Here is a 21183-nt window from a genome sequence, read left to right on the forward strand (position 1 = left end):
TTAAGCCTCAGTTTGTCAAGTTTTTCTACACAGATCTAAAAAAAAAAAAAGAGCTTGTGCCACTTCAGTCCCAAGTCCAGGTACATTCACCACAGTCACAGAGAAGCAAAGTGTGCCTTCTCTTCAAGGGTAACAAACAACATGGGTGCCCACAAAATAAAAATTACTTTAAGCTTTTATTTAAGCAGTGAGGAAAAAACAGAAAAGAAGCCACATGGTAAATGTTAATAGGCTTTGCTGCCAGCTGCACAACAGTGGGGCAGGTTAGGTTCCATCACTTTGTATGCCTACCTTCACCTCTGCACCTTTGCTTGGCCCATACACATCATCCAGTAGCATGGTGAACTTGGGAAATTTTTAATCACCTTTACCCTCCTGCAGCATAATTTCAGTTTTTAGGCAAGCAATACCCAGGAGATTGCTGCAAATCCATTTTTACTAATAATACCAGAAAAAAAGAATAGAGCCTCCAGCAATTCAGATATCGTGGCTGTGAGTCAGAAGGAAGACCTACACTACTCACTTCTGTAGCTTTCCCAAGAAACATTTCCAACTATTTTGCAACTCTCAGGACTGATCTGTCACTGAAAAATACTCAGAGTATCAAACAGTTCTGTATGCCGTCAGGTTCTGAAGCAATATAAGAAGTTTCTCACCTTCCTAAAACAGAAGAAATTGCTGTTTAATGATAATGGTTATTGAGAATTAGGGCAAGTTAAGTTTTCTTTGGCTCCTACTTTAAGTATTTGCTCAGCTGCTGTTATGACCTGAGAAACTAGTCTAGAATGTAGGTAAAGTTTCAGTTTAATCTCTTACCACTTTAACCAGTGATGTGATGCCCATGTCTCATCACAGGATGGTGTCGTTTGATATATCTTTCTTCCATCCTCAGAGGGTTCCTACTGAGAGCTGTCCTACTTGTTGGATAGGGATTGGGGCTTTTTTTTTTTTTAATTTCTTTAATGGTTTTTGAATGGCCACAGCCTGGCTCCCCAAGTAGTCTTGACCTGGTCAGCATATTTGATTCTTTTTTCCTCCCTGCAGTCACCAGGGCTCTGACACCACTGTTCAGTCTCTTCATTGTAAACCCTATCACAGCTCTGCAGCTTCCTTTGCACTTGGTACACTGGAAGTATGAGGTCAAAGACTAGAACAAATAGAGAATTTCAAATCCTGCTGCTGACCCTGGAGTTCAGAAGCTGCCCTTGTCAGGTCAGAGGGGTACTGCCAGTAATGAGGACAGCCATATCTCCCTGCTACTTTGGGCAGGGACTGGCCACATGCTTGTGACACAAGTGTGCTTTTTTTTTTTTTTACTCTCTCTTTCTCTGGCTGACCAACTATATTCCAGCCAAATGCCTGATAAATACTCAGCAGACTGCAAAATGTTATCTATTAAAAGGAGATGCTGAAAGTCCTGGGAATAAAGCAACCATAATAATCAACTCTGGCTACACTATCTTTTAGATCTCTTTTGGAGGAAGACTCCTGTCTTGCAACAGCTTGAGAGTTTGACAGCCTTCCATGGATAAGGATTAAAGCAAGTGAATTGGAGACCTTTTGTACAAGTTATTTAAGCCAGAATATAGGAAAAAATAAGACTTGTGTTTTTTCTGAAGTGATTTCATTTAACAATGTGAGGAAGAGAAACAAAACAGATATTTTCAACCAAAGTAAGTCATGCTAAGTCACCCTACTAGTTTTATATGAGCTGTTTCCAGAAAAGGTTGCCTTCCTTCATAAAACTTTAGATTCAAATGAAGGAGTCATCAGTAGGTGTGACTGTGGCCAAAATATTTCTAATCACAATTTCAAGGTCTCCTCTCGTACATATTCTCATTTAGCACATAAGGTCTGTCCATACCAAAAACCTATTTAAGTTTGTTCCCTCTTTTAATCAGTATCAGCTGATGGAGAACCCTCAAGCTTTTATCTAGGAATTGTCTTCCTTCAAGATCATATCCTACAATTTGTGCTGTACTTATTGGCGGAAAAGGAAAGGTGCACCACCACTCCATTCCCTCAAGTTCAGGTTACTCCCCTACCTCACCCTCTTCCAACTCCTGATCCTTTCTCTTTGTGCTCTCTGCTGTCTTCCACTGCTTATTGCACACCAGCTTTACTCCTTACTGCTCATACCCCTTCTGCAGCCCTCTGGATTTTAGCAACTTAATTCCAGCTGGGCATCAGCACAGTATATCCTGCCTTTCTCCTGCTATATGAATAAAAATCTGTGCTCTGTAGAGCCCTCAACTACAGAGCTCCCCTTGCACCCTGAAGATGCATACAATCATACACGAGGTTGATCAGCAAGTAGGGACTGGAAGGGGAGTGACATCTACTCACCTGCAGCAAACAGGGTATTCTGAGAATTTCGCACATGTGTGAACACTTATCCAAAGATATACAAACTGATTTTTTTTCCTCAGGTATTTAACTAATCCAGGCAAAACCCTTGGCTCCCTTTCAAAGGCCATCTTTTGCCAGATTTGCACAGAATCCTCTTAAAGGAATTATGAGTTCCTTTATGCAGGGATGAGGGGAGGGAAACAAAAAAAACCAAGAATGTTTTTCCTTATCTTGTTCTTTGGCTAACATAATTCTGCTATTTCTCATGTTAATCAAAGTTGATGTGAGTAGGACAAATGGGAAGGAAGATCTTAACTTGAATAATTACAAACTGGAAAATGGTAAGTAACTGAGAACAATTTAAGAACATTTCTTAAAATGAAAACTGCTATGTAGCACTTACAGCAAGTTCAGTGTCCCAGTATAATTCCTATTATCACTGCTTCAGCAAACAAAGATTTTACCATAGCTAAAACCAAGCAATATAGCATAACAAAGAGAAAGGTTAATACAGCAATAATTTTTGGTTGGTATTAACTTCTAGTATCCTGCTTGGGAGACCCTTTAAAATAGAAAGGGAAGATCCCTGAGGTTTTCTTCTACTGCTCTTGTCAACCAGAAAGTAGAGTATATTCTCCTAACAGAGAGCACAACTGCCTGCTTCAATCTCAGGTGCATTAGCAGGGGAAAAAAAATGCTTTCAAATGCAGGGGAAAAAGTGATATAAATATAAATGAAGTAGTAAAACCATATAATCGTATGCTTTTGTGGCCATTTTTATAATTACAGAGAATGCCCTGGAGGGCAGTCACATAGAAGTAAATACATTTCTGTATGTCATAAAGGTTATAATATTGCTAACTGAAGCAACAGCATCAGTCTAAGATAAAAGTCATAACAGAGCAACTTAAGCTTTTAGAACTCCTATGTACAGCTCAAGAACACACGATTCAAGACATCCATATTAGAAAAACATTCTTCCAACATACTGAGATTAATGCTGCCTGAAAATTATTTCAATTCCATTTCACTTACAGCTTCTGACAATGGTAGTGACAGCTATGTCACAGAGCATTAGGTAAAATTGTGAGAATTAATTACATGTTATTTGTTTAACTTCTCTTGAGATCTGCCTCTGGTCCTTCTGTTTGACAATTCATTGGCTCACCTCAATCATCTTTTTTTTCCACTTGCATTGTGTTACCCAGGCCCACATGTGCATTAAGCACTTATCTCCTTTTGTTGAAGAAAGGAGAAAATTTAAACAAATGGAAAACCCTTGAAGTGTTTATGCTCCATTAAAACTTAATTCTACTTTTAATCCTGGACCAGTCTTGATAGATTCATTCATATTAAATAGAACTTGAGTCTCTGCAGCCTCTCTCCCCGATGAGGCTAATGGAGGAAGATCCTACCTAGCATGAATAAGGGTATTGATTTCTGTTCCCACTATTTGATTCTACATTATTACCAGCATTCAAAACTATTTTATATCTTCCTTCTCAGCTTCCTCTTGTTAGCTACATTGTCACAGTTTACAGTTGTAAGAATGTATTATGGGCAAGCAATAACTACAGGGGACGAAGTTATTTAGGGAGAAGAAAGCAAAAGGAGAGGTAGATGAAAAAGCTGTTCTTCCTGATTGTTAGGACACAGCTGTTTGGCTCTAATATTACTGTTGTCATGCCAGGCTATTTCTATCTTTAACTGTCAGACCCCCCCATACTGCTTCAACAGTTACCTGCTGATAAGCTGCAACACTGGTACAGCATTGCAGTACATTAGTACAATTTGCTATGGATGCAATCCTCCACACAAAAAAAAAACAACAAACCACAAACATCACTGAAAAATGGTCAATGCACCATGTGCCTGTTTTAAACAAACTGCCCAGGTATCTGCCAGCATATCTCAGGCCCACTGGTTCAGTTCCGACCTCTCAGGAAGAAATCCAGCCTCAATGAGACCAGACAAACAATAAACATTCAGCCAAACCACATAGTTTTATGATGCATAGCATAATATGTAGTATTTAATGCCTTCAAGGACTGCAATGTCTTTTTTTTTTAATTGCTTCTGTTCTTTGTATGAAGGCATGATATGACTTTGCAAGAAGCCTTATTGTCTAGTGACCTGCAATGCTCAAACCTCCCCTTTGCATTTGTTAGCCATGGGAGGGGAGCCACAAGCAAATGGTGACTCCTTCCCCTCTTGAATCAGAGCTGCACTCAGAGCAACCTCACACGATAGAGCTCACTTTTGGGGCTTGGATCCCCAGGGTGTTTGCTCTGGGGTCATCAACAAGCAGAGACCCCAGTTGTCCTCAGCCAGGCAAGCACTGTTCTCTTCCCATGATATTCTGCCATCCAGATAAGACAGTTATTCCTCTTGTTAAGGGTGGCATACTAACAGTCAGGACAGCGTCTTGCCTGCAGGACAGGCATCTGCTCCCATTGCTGTGGGAGCCACACATCAGCAGAGCCCCACTCATCTCTGCCAACTCTGACACTGCACCAACTGCTCTGCCTGCCTAAACCCAATAAATCACAGGCTCAGACAACTCCCACAGACACCCCCAATGAGTGCTGAAAGCAATGGGGACAGCAGAGAACTGATTTTTGCATCTGTCACCCCTGCACTTGCACCAGTCCTGACTGCTGCCTCACCATATTCTGTCCTACAGAGGAACATGTTCCTAGGGAGATCAAGCTGTGCCTTCTGCCGAGGACAAAAGGCACATGGGATGACCAGACCTTGATTGCAACATGGATTTTCTTTCAGCAATGTTTTTCCAGAAATACAATGTGTTTTCATTAGAGCAGCCACATATAGCAGAGGCCTGATTAAGCCAGCAGCCCAAGCACCTCGCAACGGTGCTTCTGTTCAGCTGCCCCACGACATCTCAGGTACTGACCAGGAGTTGTCCGTGCTTTGCTGCCCAGCAGATGAGCGTGAGAAAGACATGTTTCATCTGTCCCAGGAAGGTAAGCCTTGCTGGCAGACTGGAGCTTTTGAAGTTCCTTTGCAATATTCACCTGAACATGGAAACACAAAGTGCTGCTTTCCCTGCAGACAGGAGATGGCAAAAGGAAGGTGAAAGAAAACAGATTAACTGTGGTCTTGCCAGCAGAAAACTACCTGGATTTAAATCCCATCACTGATACCTATTCTGTTATTCATAAGCTTTCAACTGTCCTGATGTGATGCATGTAGAAACAGCACCATATCCCAATGCAGCAGAGTGCCTGCAGGTCCAAGTTGTAGTCTTTTGGATATGAACAGCGAGAATTGCTGGCAGGATAACACATGAATGAGGATAAATGAGTCCATAAACAGACTCCCTAGGTATACCTACAAAGATGTTGAGATCCAGATCCACAGCCCTCACCACTGCAAAATTTAGATCACATTGACCACTGTGATAGTCACAATTCCTTCAGTAGAAAAGCAAGTTGTTTTGTGGATGACCGAGTCCATAATTATTTATTGCCACTTGCCAGCCTCTAAGAGAATTAAATGTAAGGTGTATTCAGAAGCACTGCAACTGGTCTGCACATACAGAACCAAAGCCAGCTGCACCACCAAAGCCTGTGGATCGGGCCACTCTTAAGCTACAGGCTACAAATAAGAGAAACGTAGAATCACCTAAAGCAAGTCTGAAACCCATGAAAATAAAAAAAATACAATAATATCTGCTAGAAGCAGCAGATTGTCTGTTTTGGGTCAGGAAAATTTAAGTAATAATTGCATTTTTAGCAAAGTCTGACAGGTGATAAACAAAAAAATAAATCATAAATGACTGAAATTGCTCAGCAGCACTAGGAAACTCCCTTCACGGAGAGGGAAAAGCCACCGCTGCCTCCTCTAGTAAAGAATTTGAATTCTTCATTGCAGCCTGTTCAAAATGCTATCCTTCTTGAAGACAGCATTATACAAACTTTATGTAAACACATTTTCTTCTGGATTCATCTATCTTTGTAAGAGCTCCCTTCCCTTCTGTGGCTCCACGTGAAACCTCAGCTTCCTTCCATACCACTCTGCAAACACTCACAGCCAGCGTTACACCAGACAACAAACAGCTGTCTACCTTTAATTGCTGTCAGCAGCCATCAGGACAGGGAAGACAGAAGCGCATATTCACCAAGCCGCCGCCAGCAGCGCAAGGTAGGTAACTGCTGGCTGGCCAGGGTCCCTGCGTGCTTCCTCCCTTCCCCCAGGAAGCCGTTGGAGATGTACTCAGATGAACACCTTTGTATTTTTTTCTCCAAACAGTACAAAGTTGGTGGTGGCTCACCTGGACTCCAAATTATATTGCATTAACTTTTCTTTATAAGAAAAAAAAAAAAGCAGCTCTAGAGAGGAGGGGAAAGGTGTCCCTCCTTTCACGGGGTCAGGCTGTGAATGAACAGATGCATTTGAACAGCTTGAGAACTAATTCAGAAAGGTCTGCAGAAAGATAAGTTGTTGTAAATGCATACAAAGATGGAGGGATTTCAGCGTGACATACACTTTTCTTTCAGTTACCTTAGATATTGAACACTTTATCTGAACATGAACTCGACAGACAATCCACAGACAAATCCCCAGGGTGATATTTAAAGGCAGGAGGTGTAAATAATGCATAAGAATAACAGTTGGAGTCTCTGGCTGGCATGGGGTGATTCAAGCTTCATGTCCTCAGACTCTGAATTTGGCCTGCAGAATCTTATTGCAAGTTCTGCACTGAGGTATTTGTGACACTTCACTGCCACCAAGAGCTTCCAAACCCATATTGTGCCATTTATTTTTTTGAAACAAGCCTTTCCCCTGACTTCAGGGGAGAAGACACTGAAAAATAAAAGTGAGAAAATGGTATTTTGGTTGGAGCCATTCTTTTCCTACATCACTGCAAGTTTTCCTTTCCCAACCTGTTATAATAATTCCTTCCCCGTGTAATGAAATATCTTACTTCTAGGGCTTCCTGTGCTTGTTTAATGTCAGTGACTCTTATTGCTGATACAAAGATTGTTATGATTAAAGTGAATCAGAAGTTCAAGAAACAGGGAGAAAGAACATATGATATTGTTTGTTCAGGAGCAGAGAGACCATTACCAAGAACAGATTGTAGTAATAAAAGCCAGAAGACAAAAGAATGTTTGTTTGCACTGAAACATATCAGGATGGTCAGTAGCAACCCATACCCAAAGTCAATAGGCATTTCCTGAAGAGGAAGCCTATTGCAGACTGCAAAGTCCTTGATGAACTCTCATCCTAAGCACACATCCAACAGTTTTTGGGACATTGTTGTCTTTTGTCCACAGCCATAGCACTCTTGCATTTCCACCCACTGCACAGCTCTGACATTTCACATGTGAGAAAACTGAGTTGAAGCTGTCCCAGAAGGTCTGGTCACTAACCTTGCCAGTGCTCCCTCCAAGTCATGACATGGACACCTTAAGAGACAAGCAAATGACAAAGCACTATAGCTTCAAAAAACAAGCCCTTCCAAAGATGCTAATTTTGCCTTTTCTTTTCAAGGAGCAAACATTTATTATTTGATAAGATGAAAAGTGAAATGCTCAGCAAAAGGATCAGTTTTGATGCTATCTGGGCTCTTTACAGCATTAAAAACAAAATTAGTTTCTTTCTAATCTTTCATTTGAATATGTGACTAGTGATACTTCAAATAGGTAAGTACTGTTTTATTGAAAAATACTAGACTTTGGGGAACTTTAATATTTGTTTCTATAATTACTGCTAACATACAAACACTTAAAAAAATAATAAAAACCACTCTCTAGTGTAAGACATTGCTTCCTGGGAAAGTTTCCAGTGTTTTTAGAACCTTGCATTACAGGACACAATAAGTTACTTAGCTAGACCCTAATTACACATTTCCAGACCAAGTAGCAAACATTTAGATGACTATTTCCTTCTATGACTTTTCCTCATTTGATTAATTCATAATGTCTGAATCAGAATTTCCTCCTTGCTTAAGCTTGAGATAAACCTTATTTCTGCAGCTTAGAGATTAGGACAATTCAGATAATGCCACATTTCTGATGTTTTATAAGCACAAAAAGAGAAGACAACTTTGTATGTTGTTTACTTAATTAACCAGATGTCAAGTAGTTATTAGTTGTGAAAGGAATAACAGTAATGCATTACAAAGTATGTAAAAATAGCATCATAAACTATGTAAAAATAACATTGTTATTGATCATACACAGCAGAACAATGCCTGAAGACAAGCATCTCATAGAAGGCCACTGTTCTGGCAACACACAAACTCAGCCCTTATCCATCAGGAGTTTGTTAGGCTTTAAATACATTAGGCCAGCAGAGGAAGAGGACAAAACATGTAATTAAATAGGATATAAGTAGAACAAGCAGAGTTAAGGCACTTATGTTTTTGTCTTTCTTTCCCTTTTAAGCCTTTGGTCCAGGACTTTGGAAAACAACATCTAAGTAAGGGGAAAAAAACCTGATGAAGAACAGGAAAATGCAGAGAACAGCCAGAATAAGAGGGGAGTCAGCCTAGTTCACAGAAAGAAAGAAGTGTGTCTCAAAAAATAGCCCATTCCCACAAGGCAGAACAGCCCCCACAACCACAGCAGATGCTCTGAGCCTGTTACCAGCAACCACAGTACCTTTTCCTGGCACCCTCTACTTCCCAGTCTTCAGGGTACAACTTCTTCCTGGATTGCCCCCAGACTCTACCAGCCAACATAGCTGAAATAGAAAAACCTCAGTCTACAACTACTATATCTCTCAGCAGGACTGCATCCTGCTCTCTTGTAGATTAGGGTGGTAAAGAAATAGGTTGTCCCAGCTGGAGCTTGTTGCCTCACCAATGGTACATGAAGTAGCACAACCTGTTTTCCCATTCTTCACAGGTGGGAAGAGAGCTCATCATATTTTTAAGGAAAATAAGCTGAATAACTTGGAAGAGTCTTATTTAAAGATACATAAATATTACAACAACAAAGACAAGCGACTAAGCTATGCTTAATTAGTATAAATGTATATAACATCCTTGTGAAGCTCCTTATGTTTCTTCTTTGATGTTCTGACTGATAAGCTGGTGGAGTGTATGAGTGTATCAGGGGTCACTATCTAGTCCAAAAGAGGCACATGAGTGTAGGCACGTGTGCACGTAGAGAGATGGATAGTACAGTAGATGCAGTAATAGCTAGATTGCAATTCTGAAAACGCTGTGGGGAAAAGAAATGTTAGCCTTGAGCTCTGAAGTGTGATTCTTTCACTTTCCGGATAGTAGGAGTAGGAAGCAATTTGGTAATTTTTGCAGCTCTAATTAAAAAAAGAAAAAAAAAAGGCTGTGTAGCCATGTAGGTATCTAAATGGTAGGTACTATTTAGCCATCCATATGTAAGATAGAGCTAAAATCTTATATCTTGGGTACCAACCAGCTGTAAAGTAGCATGAGCTCTTTGGGTTTCCTTAGGGCATGGATACCATGCCTGAATGGTGTTCTTATACCTGTGACTTTATCTAGTAACAAAATTAGAGTGTTGTTTCCCGAAGGACACATTTACATACTCCTTTAAGACCTCACATGGTCTCCCCAGAGCAGTGGGGAGTGTCTATGATGGACTGCAGAAACAAGCATGCCACCCCTAGAAATGGCAATAAAAGAAATATGAAGGGAAAAATCAGAGTTGGAGCTGGGAGGAGAAAGTGTCCAAGGTGGCAGCAGGCATGGCTCAGGCAGGGCTATGGGTCTGGGAGGCAGGTCAATGCAATATACATGATGTGAGAGAGAATTTAGGCTTCATGTGGCCATTGGTCTTCCAAGGAAGCTCTAATTGTCACATAAACCACTCAGGCTTCCCTCAGGCTGAAATTACACCCTCAGAAGGTGGTTACTTGCTGATAATGGGCTGTATCTTCATCTGCTGTAAATCTGTGTGACTCTGCAAATGTGGAGGTAGTTACGCTGATTTAAACCAGCTGAGTAGCTGGCCCCGAACACTATTCAAACACTGACCACAGAGGTGTCCTCCATTTGATGGATTTACAGGCATTCTCTGCTAACATAGATGGGTTTTGTCCTTACAATTCACTGCTTTGTATGGCCCTGGCGTTTGGAGTCTGGAGCTGGCATAGCCATGCCTGTGTTATGCAGCTGGCATGCTTGCTCTGGACCAGAGCACCTTGCTCATCCTTTTGCCATGCAGAGAGGTAGGATGTTGCACACTGATGCCCAGCCAGGATGTGGCCAAGGTGGGCACTCAGTCCCTGCCTCCCTCCTTGATGCTGCTCCTCCAGAGCCCCCGGCCCACTGAGGGGCATCCCTGACCAGCTGGGTTTTGTGGTTTGGTCGATGCTGTGGTGGGAGCCAAAGGGCTTATGGGTCCACATGCAGCACTCCCAGTACCTGTGTCCCAGCCCAGTCTGGCCATTAATGAGCATTAGAGAAAGCATCAGTTGCTGCCTGGTAAATTACATTTTTTTTTTCTGGCTATTTTTGTCTGTGTGCAAAGCCAACTTGGCACCGTGTCTCTATGATGTCTATTTACATAATTATGACTGGCTTCTGCTCCAACCCACCACCTAAGGAGTCCCAGGCTTTTTCACATGGATGAAGGAGGATGAAACACGCACAATGCTTTTGAAATCTGTCTCTGAAAATTTCTTTGAGCTTCAAGCACTGATTACATCTCACAAACAGCCACCTTTTTCAATCCAGATTTTCAGATTTGTTATTTCTAATTATTTATAGAAATGCCCTTTCCCTCTGATCCATAATCTTCTCAAACCTTAGTGCTTGCTTGCTGTGAAAAATGATTCACACAGGGTGGCGTGTATTGTGTTAGCTGTGTGTTTGTTCATTGCAATGCAGTGGCTGATCCAGAGAACTGAATCTGAAAGAGGTTTCTGGGGAAGGGTCCCATCAGGAGCACTGCCAGTGGCCTCACCCAGTCCCCAAATGTTTGGGATACGACTGAAATTAACTTGAAGTGCCTGCAGAAGTATAAGTAAATGTCTTTACGCGTTTTCTATCAAATATTTATAGCATCTACTTTCTCCTCATTGACAGATTTTGCAACAGACATTTTAATGAGTTTACTCTCATGGAAGATTAGCTCTTTTAATTTACAGACTTAATTCTAGTGCTGGATGAACCCACACAGATTTAAGCAGGCAGTCAAAATGAGAACTGGAGTTTGTATGTTTATGTGAACTTTGATCAAATCGGTCTAGTCCTTGCAGCCTGCCAGAAGGTTTCCCTTGGGGCTGGGGTCAGGTTCCTGCCAACACACTGTGGAGGTGCAAAGGAAAACAAATGCTCAAGAGGGGACTTGAGCCCAATTTTGGTGAGCTGAAAGAGCTTAATTCATATCTGGTTCACTACAGGATCAGACCAGCCTGCAGACAGTCAGAAAAATGTGCATAGCCTTCAGACTGCCCTTTTCCCCATTTCACCAAAATGCAGTTGCTGCACTCAGAAGCCAAGCAAATGCTGGTGAGCAGCTGGTATAGGGATGCCTGCTTTGTGCTGAAGGCTGCCTCCCAGGGCCTCACTCTACTTTACTGATTTTCCATCAAGCATGTTCCTACCCTGTAGCTATGAAGCAAAATCTCATTCTCAGCGGTGCTGAGATGTCTCCTGCAGATCTTGGGAAGGCTGCAAACAGCAGAAACCTCAGTGTGACACGGTGCCATGGGGAGCTTTGCTGCTTCCCTTCACACACACCACTGTCCAGTAGAATTTTCTACAGCAACTTCTTAAAAGCCCTATTGAAGGTGAAAATATCTAAGCAGCAAGTGTTGCTTTCTCTTTTAAGACACATTTTTATCTTGGAGTGGAGAGAGGGCCTCACACGTATATTTCAAAGGATGGAATTATTTGTTATGAGAAATCACTCAGGTAATCCATATTGACATGTTAATTATGATTCAACAAGTTTTCCATAGCAGCCCCAAATTAATGCTAACTTATTTGGGCAAGTTTTGCTAAGAAGTGCTGTAGCACAGTAAATGGAAAATAGATCAGTGCCAGCGCAATTTACTCTGTGAAGAGCCATCCTTGCTGGGGAGCAATGCAACCACACAAAGAGCATTAGACATGTCAGGAGGGGGCAGGGGGAGGTTTTCCTTCAGTGGTGGGGCTGGTTTGTACAACCACAGCACCGGGCAGGCTGCAAAAAGGACTGCTGCGAGGCAGCTGTGGTCCCGTTGATAATTGAACTCATTAGCAGTGCGTGGTGACTTGGCCTGCTCTTTACCTTGGTAGGCTCAGAGTACTGAATTGTTGTCTTTTCTGTTTTCTCTCTTAAACATTGCTGCTGCTCTGTGTAGATACTTTTTCACAGACAATTAAAAGACCAAAGACAGGAGCAGGAGTGAGAGGGAAGACACTGGGTGTTAATTAGATTTTTTTACAAGTAAATGAACCTGTCACGCAAAGGGAGTGTCTGAGATTTGTTGTCACTGTTACTATTTTCAGCACTCCCAAATGTGAAACAGTTTTGTATGAAATTAACTTCAAGCCTTTACCAGACAGGAAGAGTTTCAATAATGAAAGGTTTTGTTCTTTGGGGTTGTGGGATGGAAGAGAGGAACCACTTCTGCACCGTACCTAAAATTTGCTCCCTAAAAAACCTACACCAAAATAATGCTAACGTTGTTTTATTGACTGAGGAATATGAACATATATATATAAACACTATTTTTGCAATGAATCAAACATTTAAAAATCTGGTATTTTTACCCCAATAATTTATCAGTGAAACCTAATTTTCATTTAAAATGAACATGAACTGAAAAATTCCCCCAGTCTGAATAACACTCTTTACTCTTACATCTTTATATATATATATATATATGTTTATATTTATATACATGTATAAACTTAGTGAGGAACAATGATAAAAAGAATAGCTTATTTCATAAAACTAGATCTGTACTCTCAAACCATTTGTGTGTCTTCTGCACTTCATTCCCTACAGGAAAAAAAGTGCAGAAAATCAGATTTCACCACCTCTACAAACAGCAGGAGGTGCTGTGCTCACGCTCTGGTGGTCTCTGTGCTTCAGGGTGGAGCAGCTCTTCACACTGGGTGAGCTGAGGAATATTAATGGAATCTGAAACAATCACAGAAGGAAGTTTAGACAATACTGAAATGTGTTTAAATGGGGGAAAAAAAAAGTGTTGTGCTTCTTTTCCATAATTTAGTCTCCTAGGTGGGACTTTGGTGGCTAAATCTTTCTCCCCAACCAATCACTCAAGGCTTACAGGGGCACTGCATGTTTAAATAAACTAGAAATCTAGATTAAGGTGCATATGGCCTTCTTTCATGTGTGTACAGGATTTATTCCAAGAACAGGACACCTATCCCTTGCCCAGGCACCATACTGAGGCAGTTCTTCCCTGCCATGTCACTAAATCCCACCTCCTTAACTGGGGGCTGCTAATTCCCACTGTGCCTGGAGATGTGTGGCTTCTGCCCTGGCAGTAAGACTGTTCTGCCAGTAAAAGGACGCAGCTTTGTGTTAGCAGCGAGTGCAAGTAGAGAGGCTGGAGCATTAGCAAGCAGAATTAGTGGGTTTGCCAGCAGCTATTTAGATTAGATTAAAGAAGGTGTTAGGAGAAATTAGCTGGGGATGGGTTTGGAGATAGTGATAGGGGTCAGTGGGGACATTAGGGAGCACACAGGGACAAGACTTTCTATACTGTGGCATCTTCAGGCTCTGGGTAATGTTTGTGTCAGTTGTCAGGGGGAGATGGGTGGGCACAGGGTGAAGTGAACACATCCTGTTGGGTCTGCGTGAGTATTGCTATCCATTCCTGTCCTGACCATGAATCCATCCCTAGAAATCTCCTGGTGTGATGCCTTCAGAGTGCTGCGGAAATTCACAGCAGCATTGGGAAAACATGACAAAGTTGAGCACTTCCCAGGTGGAACTGTGCTCCCCAGGTCAGAGGGAGCTGATTTCACAGAGTTGATATAGGTTTCTAATGACTCTGTTGTTTCTGACGGGACCTATGTGAACAGGAGAGCCTTACCTCCTGTAGCATCACTGCCTTCGTCAGCCAACAGCAGCACTTCACTATGAATAATGCCTGAATGATTAATAGACATCATCTTCTCCCTCTTCAGCCCCTGCTCGATGCTGTTGGAGCCCATGGCCAACACTGCCATGACATGGTTGCAATCCTGCTCCACCTCATACTTCATCTGGAAAGGAGCGTCTTTGTCTTTCCTCTGCTGCTCTTCCATCTCTTGTCTGTAGGTGATGGAAATGAGCCTTGAGGGGATACATCTGGCTTGTTTATCTGGATCCTTGTAGACAAATGACTGCTGAAAGGGCCCTCTGCTTTTTCTTTTTTCCACAAGGTAATAAATACGTCTTGCCTCTGAATCCTCCCTCTCCTTTCAAGCACTTTGCAGCACCCCCAACAATTACAATAACCAGATTCACCACAGAGTGAAGCAGAACATTGTGAGTTTGCAGTTTTCCCTTTTTCCCTGCTGGCACCCATAGTGGTTTGGGAAGACTTTTGTAGACTTCATAAAGGTGAATGAGATATTTGGGCTCATACTTGCTCTGCATAATACACCCCTGCCTCAAAATCCACCATTCCTAGAGGAACAGTGTAATGTTAAGGATGTGAATATCAATAAAGACGACTATGTAGACAGAGTCAGCCTCAAATCCAGAGGCTTGGGCCAGCAACAGCTGCTCCCCTGAGCCACCTCATGGCAGGTGGATAAAGAGCTCTCTGGGTGGAGGGGAAGTCCCTGCAGGTGTAATTTACATGGTCTGAAAAAAGAGGACCAGCAACAAGCTTCTGGGAAATGAAATTCAGAATGGAAGGTAAAATGGTTTCACAACTTTAGAAAAAAAAAAAAAAAAAGAGTGTTTTTTAAGTTTTGACTCTGATCAGGTCATATAATGAGTACGAATGCTAAGAGAACAAAGGTGATAACAGGGAATGTCAAGGGTGTACCACAAACCACAACTGTTTTTTTCAAAAATACCTACGCTTCAAAAATATTCAAAAAGTATTCAAAAATACGCTACCATGAACGTCCAGAGGGCTGATGGGTCCCTTTATTCAAGTACCTCCCCAAAACAAAGGGGGCCCAGAGGTCAGCAGCTTTGGACCATCTGCTTTGGACCACCAGCTCTGCAGATGGTACAGTATTCCCCACTACAGTACATCTGACTTCTACACAGAAATTAATTTCATAGTTCTAATATATATATATATACATACATATATATATATAAATCCCAACAATTCCAACTTAAAATGTAGGTATACAAGGTAAACGTTTTACCACTGGGTGGGTAGTCTGCATACAACTGTAACAGCACTAATGAGAATAGCAGCTGGAAGCAAGAGAAATGAGTATTTGGGAATGAAAAGGTTAAATCTTCACAGAATCGCAGAAGGGTTGAGGTTGGCAGGGGCCTCCGGAGGCCACCTCGTCCACCAGAAAAGGGTGCCCAGGACCATGGCCAGGTGGCTCTTGAACACCTCCAAGGACGAGGCTCCACAACCTCTCTGGGCAACCTGTTCGGTCATCTGCACAGCAGAGAAGTGCTGCATGGTGTTCAGAGGGAGCCTCCTGTGTTCTAGTTGGTGCCCATTCTCTCTTGTCCTGGCACTGGACACTACCGGAAAGAGCCCTGCTCCACCCTCATTGCACCTTTCCTTCAGGTATTTATAGACATTGATAAGATTCCCCCCCTCAATCTTCAAAGAAACAGAATATAGCAAAGCTTGAAGCCAAAGCATCATGTGTTGACTTAATATATTTTTTTCAATTTCATTTTTATAAGAAAAATATTTATTATTATAATTTTATAACTGATGTTCTAATTTCAGCTTTATGGCTTGATTTAGTCACCTTTGTTCTTTGCTGTCTTTTTTTTTTTGTTGTTGTTGTTGTTGTTTGTTTGTTTGTTGGCTGGTTGTTAGCGTGCCTGTTGTTAGCATGTTTTGCAGCCCCCTGCTGGAGAATCACCCCCCCCCCCGGAGCCCCCCAGGTCCCGGCATCCCGCGGTGGCGGCGCAGGGCCGCCAGGTGGCGGCATTGCACCGCCCGGGGAGCCCCACCGACCCTCATCGTCCTCGGGGCCCAAAACCCGACGTATTAAATCTGGGTACATCGCCCAGCTTTATTAACCTGACGAACACTTTACGAGGCGGTTTACCCGGCCCTTTTCTTCCCCCGTGCCTGGTCCCCCTGTGTTTATCACCGGAGGGATTCAGGGCATCTTCCCTGCAAAGAAATCGTTAGCCGGCTGTGGGAAAGTTTTCGTGAGAAGTTGGATTTCTCTTCTTGCAGAAGTAGAGGTGGGGTGTGTGGCACAAAAATACTCACCACTGTAAGTTAAAAGGCAGTTTGTTACCTTAATTGTGGGAATACATTGGTCTGTGGCGTATTATATGACTTTTCTCTCAGTAAGTCCACATAAATGAAATGTACAAAATAACTACTTTCTCCCCGCACAAGTGTTTCTTGTTTTTCTATTATGGACTCTGAAGTGGATAGAAAAGCCTCATTTCTGAATGAGAAAAAAAAATATCCACCATTTCTGGGAAACGGTTGCGATACTTCTGTTTTGTGAGATGAGTCAGCAGTGTCCATAGAAGCTGTCCATAGAAGCCCTCTGCATTTCACCTGGCCTTTCTACACCCTGCCCTTAGAAGAATTTCAAGAAAAAGAAAAAGAAAAAAAAAAAAGAAAAAAGAAAAAGAAAAAGAAAAAAAGGAAAAAAAAAAGTGAAGCAAGCATTAAAATATTTCAAACAGTTGGCATATTTTGACAGATTCTCTGTCACCTTTTTTCCAGTGCAAATTAGGTACTTTTTTTTTTAACAAATTTATGAAACGCAGTTACTTAAAGCCACTTGGCCCCAGCCCTTCCCCCTAAGAAAAATGTTCTAAAATGTGTCTCAGAGTCACTGTGGAACACCACTCTTCAACAGAGGTTAGTGAGGATTTCCATGCTAGAGCAGCCCTAGCAGGGACATCAACCTACAACCTCTTGTTCAGTAATAGGTGATTTCCAGAGGACCCTTTTCAACTTCAGCTACTCTGTGATTTTGTGAGACAGCTTCTCCTCTTCTAACTGGCTGCCCCTTCATCATTGCTTTATTCTTCACCTTCTGTGTGGTGTTGATTGTTCTCAGCGCCTACTAAAGCTGTGGGACTTGAATCATTCAGCACTGTCATTTCCGGGACTGAGTCCAAAAATCTTCAACTAAGCAAGTCCCGGACAGTTATTTCCCAGAAATGGTTCTGAAAACATCAGTCATTTGAACATGTCTCGAACTGCCACAGCAATGAGCCTGCTCAGTTGGACTGCCCCAAAATACCCATAGGGCACGGCCAGCGTGTCTGTTCCCCACCCAAAGAGGCTCACTTCCCCTTTAATTTAGGAACTAAAGACCATATTTGTGAAACAATTAATAGTCTCAGCCTTCTCTGTTCGTCTGTGCCTGCTTTGAAGCTCATGGTCTGGGGGCCCATCAGAGAAACCTGAAGGGCTCGATGTCCAGACATGGTGGCCACAATGTGACACCTCCATGGGGAAGGACAAAGCACAGCAGGAAGGTGCAAGCAACAAAACTGAGCTTCAACATAAAGCAAGCTGCCCCAGCTTTATATTTAATAAGCAGTAAATAGCCAGTGGCAGCCTTGTTTATGCAGTATACATCTCCTTAATGAAAGCTGTATATGCTTGCTAGCTTGATACAGAAAGATCAGCAAAGATTTATGCTTTCTTTTAAGCATGCTGTAGAATGGGCTTGGTATTCATATAATCAGTAGTCCACAAAACCTTAAAGGGAATTTCTATCCCAGAGACCCATTTCTGTCCCCACTGAGGGACCCAAGGGAATGGCATGGAGCTGGGACAGGGGAAGGTCAGGCTGGGTGTTAGGAAAAGGTTCTTCACCCAGAGGGTGGTCGGGCACTGGGACAGGCTCCCCAGGGAAGTGGTCACAGCACTGAGCCTGCCAGAGCTCCAGAAGCATTTGGACAATGCTCTCAGACTCTAGGGTGATTTTTGGGTGGTCCTGTGTGGAGCCAGGAGTTGGACTTGATGGTCCTCATGGGTTCCTTGCAACTCAGAATATTCTAATATTCTATGATTTAGTAGTAAAACTGTGCTCAGGCTTGGGACACATGAAGAAAGACACATTTTAACCAGAAACATTCTCTTAAAATATTTGGAGAAAGACAAACTGGAACCCTTTGAAGTGACTTTCAATTAAGCTTTTAAAAGAATTAGGATGCTCTTTGTGTGTAACAGCTAGACCATAAATTTGATTTCTAATTAAATTCTGGGGAGAGACTTACATCACATGTCATTCTGTCTGAAAATTCATTAATTTGAGATATGACCAAAGTTACTTGGAGATATGCTCTTTTCTCCTTCTGTATAGACATGGCAACTATGTAACTTCTGAGAAAACAAAGGAAAGCTGAAGGACTTGCCATTGCATTGCTATGCCAGTTTGATCACTGTAATCACAGAAGTCACAGATTTCTTTTGTAGTTCTGGTCAGATAACGGAAAGGTCAAGATTCTACTGGAATTTCTCTCATACAGTGCTTCAAAGCCTGGTTATGGTCTCTGGATGAAGCCAAGTGCTTGGTGTCACATTAGTCCTTAAAGGGTTAATGGCATTCTTTTTTACTGGACCATTTTCGGTCACATCATACTTTAAGATAAACATGAGTGGATTTCATTATCTTGTTACAAAAGTTAAGGAGCATATAATGTTTACTTCCTACTGGCAGCATTATGGGGCAAAACATTTTTAATAATTACACAGTTTTGCAGGTATAACTATTTCTCTGAACATTAGGTCTGAATAGCTGTTTTGTCTCTGTACTCTGTTACCCTTTATTACTTCCAGCTCTATAAAGATCTATTCCATTTCTTCATCTAATTTAAATGAAAGCTCTATTTCTGACTGCAAAAATAATCCTGCCTTTTTTTCTTCTGTTCTCTCCTCTGTGATCCTCCATGACACTGGTTCAAGTGAAATGGTGTGGTACAGTTAAACATTTTTTCCATGACAACCCTTACGGATTCCCAGATGTTAATACCCTACTGGGACAAAAACAACACAAATTACTTTCAGTCTATATAATTTGGTGACAGTAGTCACTGGGGAATTTCCTGATGCTGTTTCTTGTGCTGCTCAGTTAAAGAAATGCGTCTCTCTGCTGTCACCCAAACCTTTGTAAGTTTTTTTCTGTGGGTCAAAGTGTTAAAGGCTTGGGACTGTCTGGTCAAACAAATGAGTACAGTGTGAACAGGAGCACTGTGTGCAAGCACAGTACAATCCCTGACCCTGTCTCTCACAGCTCTTTAATTGCAAGGAAGTCACCGCCTTACAACGGCACTGCAGAATGACTTGACCTGAAAACCCAGCATGCAGACTTCACCAAAGATAACCTGAAGATATTTTGCTAACAAATAAACCTTTGCTAGCACCATTGCTAGCACAAATTACTTCTCCTGTGCTGAGCAATACCCAAATGCACTGTGAACCCTACCCAATGTTTCTACCTAGAGAATTTGTGCCATCGCATGCCTGCAGGGTCTGGGACACCAAATATACAGTCACAATTTTATGCTTCTGAATACTACACAGTCTACTACTCTGCTTTGACCTTTGAAAAGGGCTTTGCTTACCATTTCACAATTTTTAATCTAAATCTTTTCATGCATCTGTGGTTTAGGATTCCCCAACAAAAGCATGGATAAGGAGTTTCAGGAGTCACTGTTCTTCCTTCTTGAAGCCAAGGAATTAAACTGGGCTTTTCTTGTTTTCTTGTCTTCTGCAAGCATTAGAGCACAGATGGTTGTTAATGTTTAACTGTACCTTAATCTTTTGTTCATGTATAGTATTTACCCTATATGAGGGTAAGAGATGCTTGAGGCAATTAAGATTTGGAAACTGTCATCTATTTTTTTATTTAAATAATTCACTTGGAACCAGTTTTCTCAGTCCCTACCATGTAATGTAGCCTAATGTTTTAAAATTGAAAGTGTGTAATAGACACTGGTCTGTATATTCAATCAATATTCAAGCACCTAGAAACAGATCTGTTTCTTGGAGATGATGCAAGTCTTGCACAATTCCAGAGAAGCTGTAGGGAATCGTTACCTCCAGAAAAACCTCAGCTGGAGCTTGTCCATGCTTTGTCCGTTGTACAGCTCAAAAAAAGTCTATGTATGCGTTATACCTGAGAGAGCTACTGCAGTCTAAATCCGGCTACTCTTACATGTATTTTTGCTACCTAACAGTCTTTGTCAGTTTTTTCCCCTTTTATATTTTAATATGAATATAAACCAAGATTTCCAAAATTATGACTGATTCTGAGTGGTTAATTTGCTGTCTCTCCAAGATTATCAGAGGGTGGCTGGTCAAGCTTTTGCAACTCTCAGACCACATTAAAATGTCACAAGTTAGACAAAATGCATGCTCTTAAAATGTCCACTGATAAATGGCATTACTGGCAGTGCCATAAATGAGATGAAGAAATTCTATTATCAGGCACATTAGGAGGTGGCATCAAAGGAAATGTTCAAATTAAGAGTTTCTTAAATACATGGTTAGAGAGCTTTCTTGTCAAAAGAAATGTGACGATGAAGTTTTCTTAACAGAAAAATATATATGGGCAAAACTGTGCAAGCTTGTATGGTGGTTTTACCCTACTAGGCAGCTGAACTCCACGACAACCACTGTCTCACTCCCCATCCTCAAAGGAAAAGGGGGAGAAAATGCAATGCAAAGGGCTCAAGGGTTCAGATGAGGACAGGGAGATCACTCAACAATTATTGTCACGGACAAAACAGA

General features: G+C 41.8%; 1 protein-coding gene across 2 annotated transcripts in view; it reads right to left on the reverse strand.

Annotated features, from left to right (window-relative positions):
• The window catches only part of LOC310894576 (uncharacterized protein), a 52785-nt gene extending 43643 nt beyond the window's left edge, over window positions 1-9142 (reverse strand). Inside the window, exons 1-3 of one of the 2 annotated variants that reach the window (XM_083824832.1) lie at window positions 8979-9142; window positions 7746-7781; window positions 5264-5415 (exon numbers count right to left, since the gene is read on the reverse strand). In XM_083824832.1, coding sequence (XP_083680958.1) covers window positions 5264-5415; window positions 7746-7781; window positions 8979-9058 — 268 coding nt within the window. In that variant the 5' untranslated portion in view covers window positions 9059-9142. The remainder of the gene's footprint in view (window positions 1-5263; window positions 5416-7745; window positions 7782-8978) is intronic. The other variant, XM_083824831.1, reaches the window with a different exon arrangement.
• Window positions 9143-21183: the final 12041 nt, after the last annotated feature.

The sequence above is a fragment of the Anser anser genome (assembly GCF_964211835.1).
Source record: "Anser anser genome assembly, chromosome: 2".
Classification (NCBI taxonomy): domain Eukaryota; kingdom Metazoa; phylum Chordata; class Aves; order Anseriformes; family Anatidae; genus Anser; species Anser anser.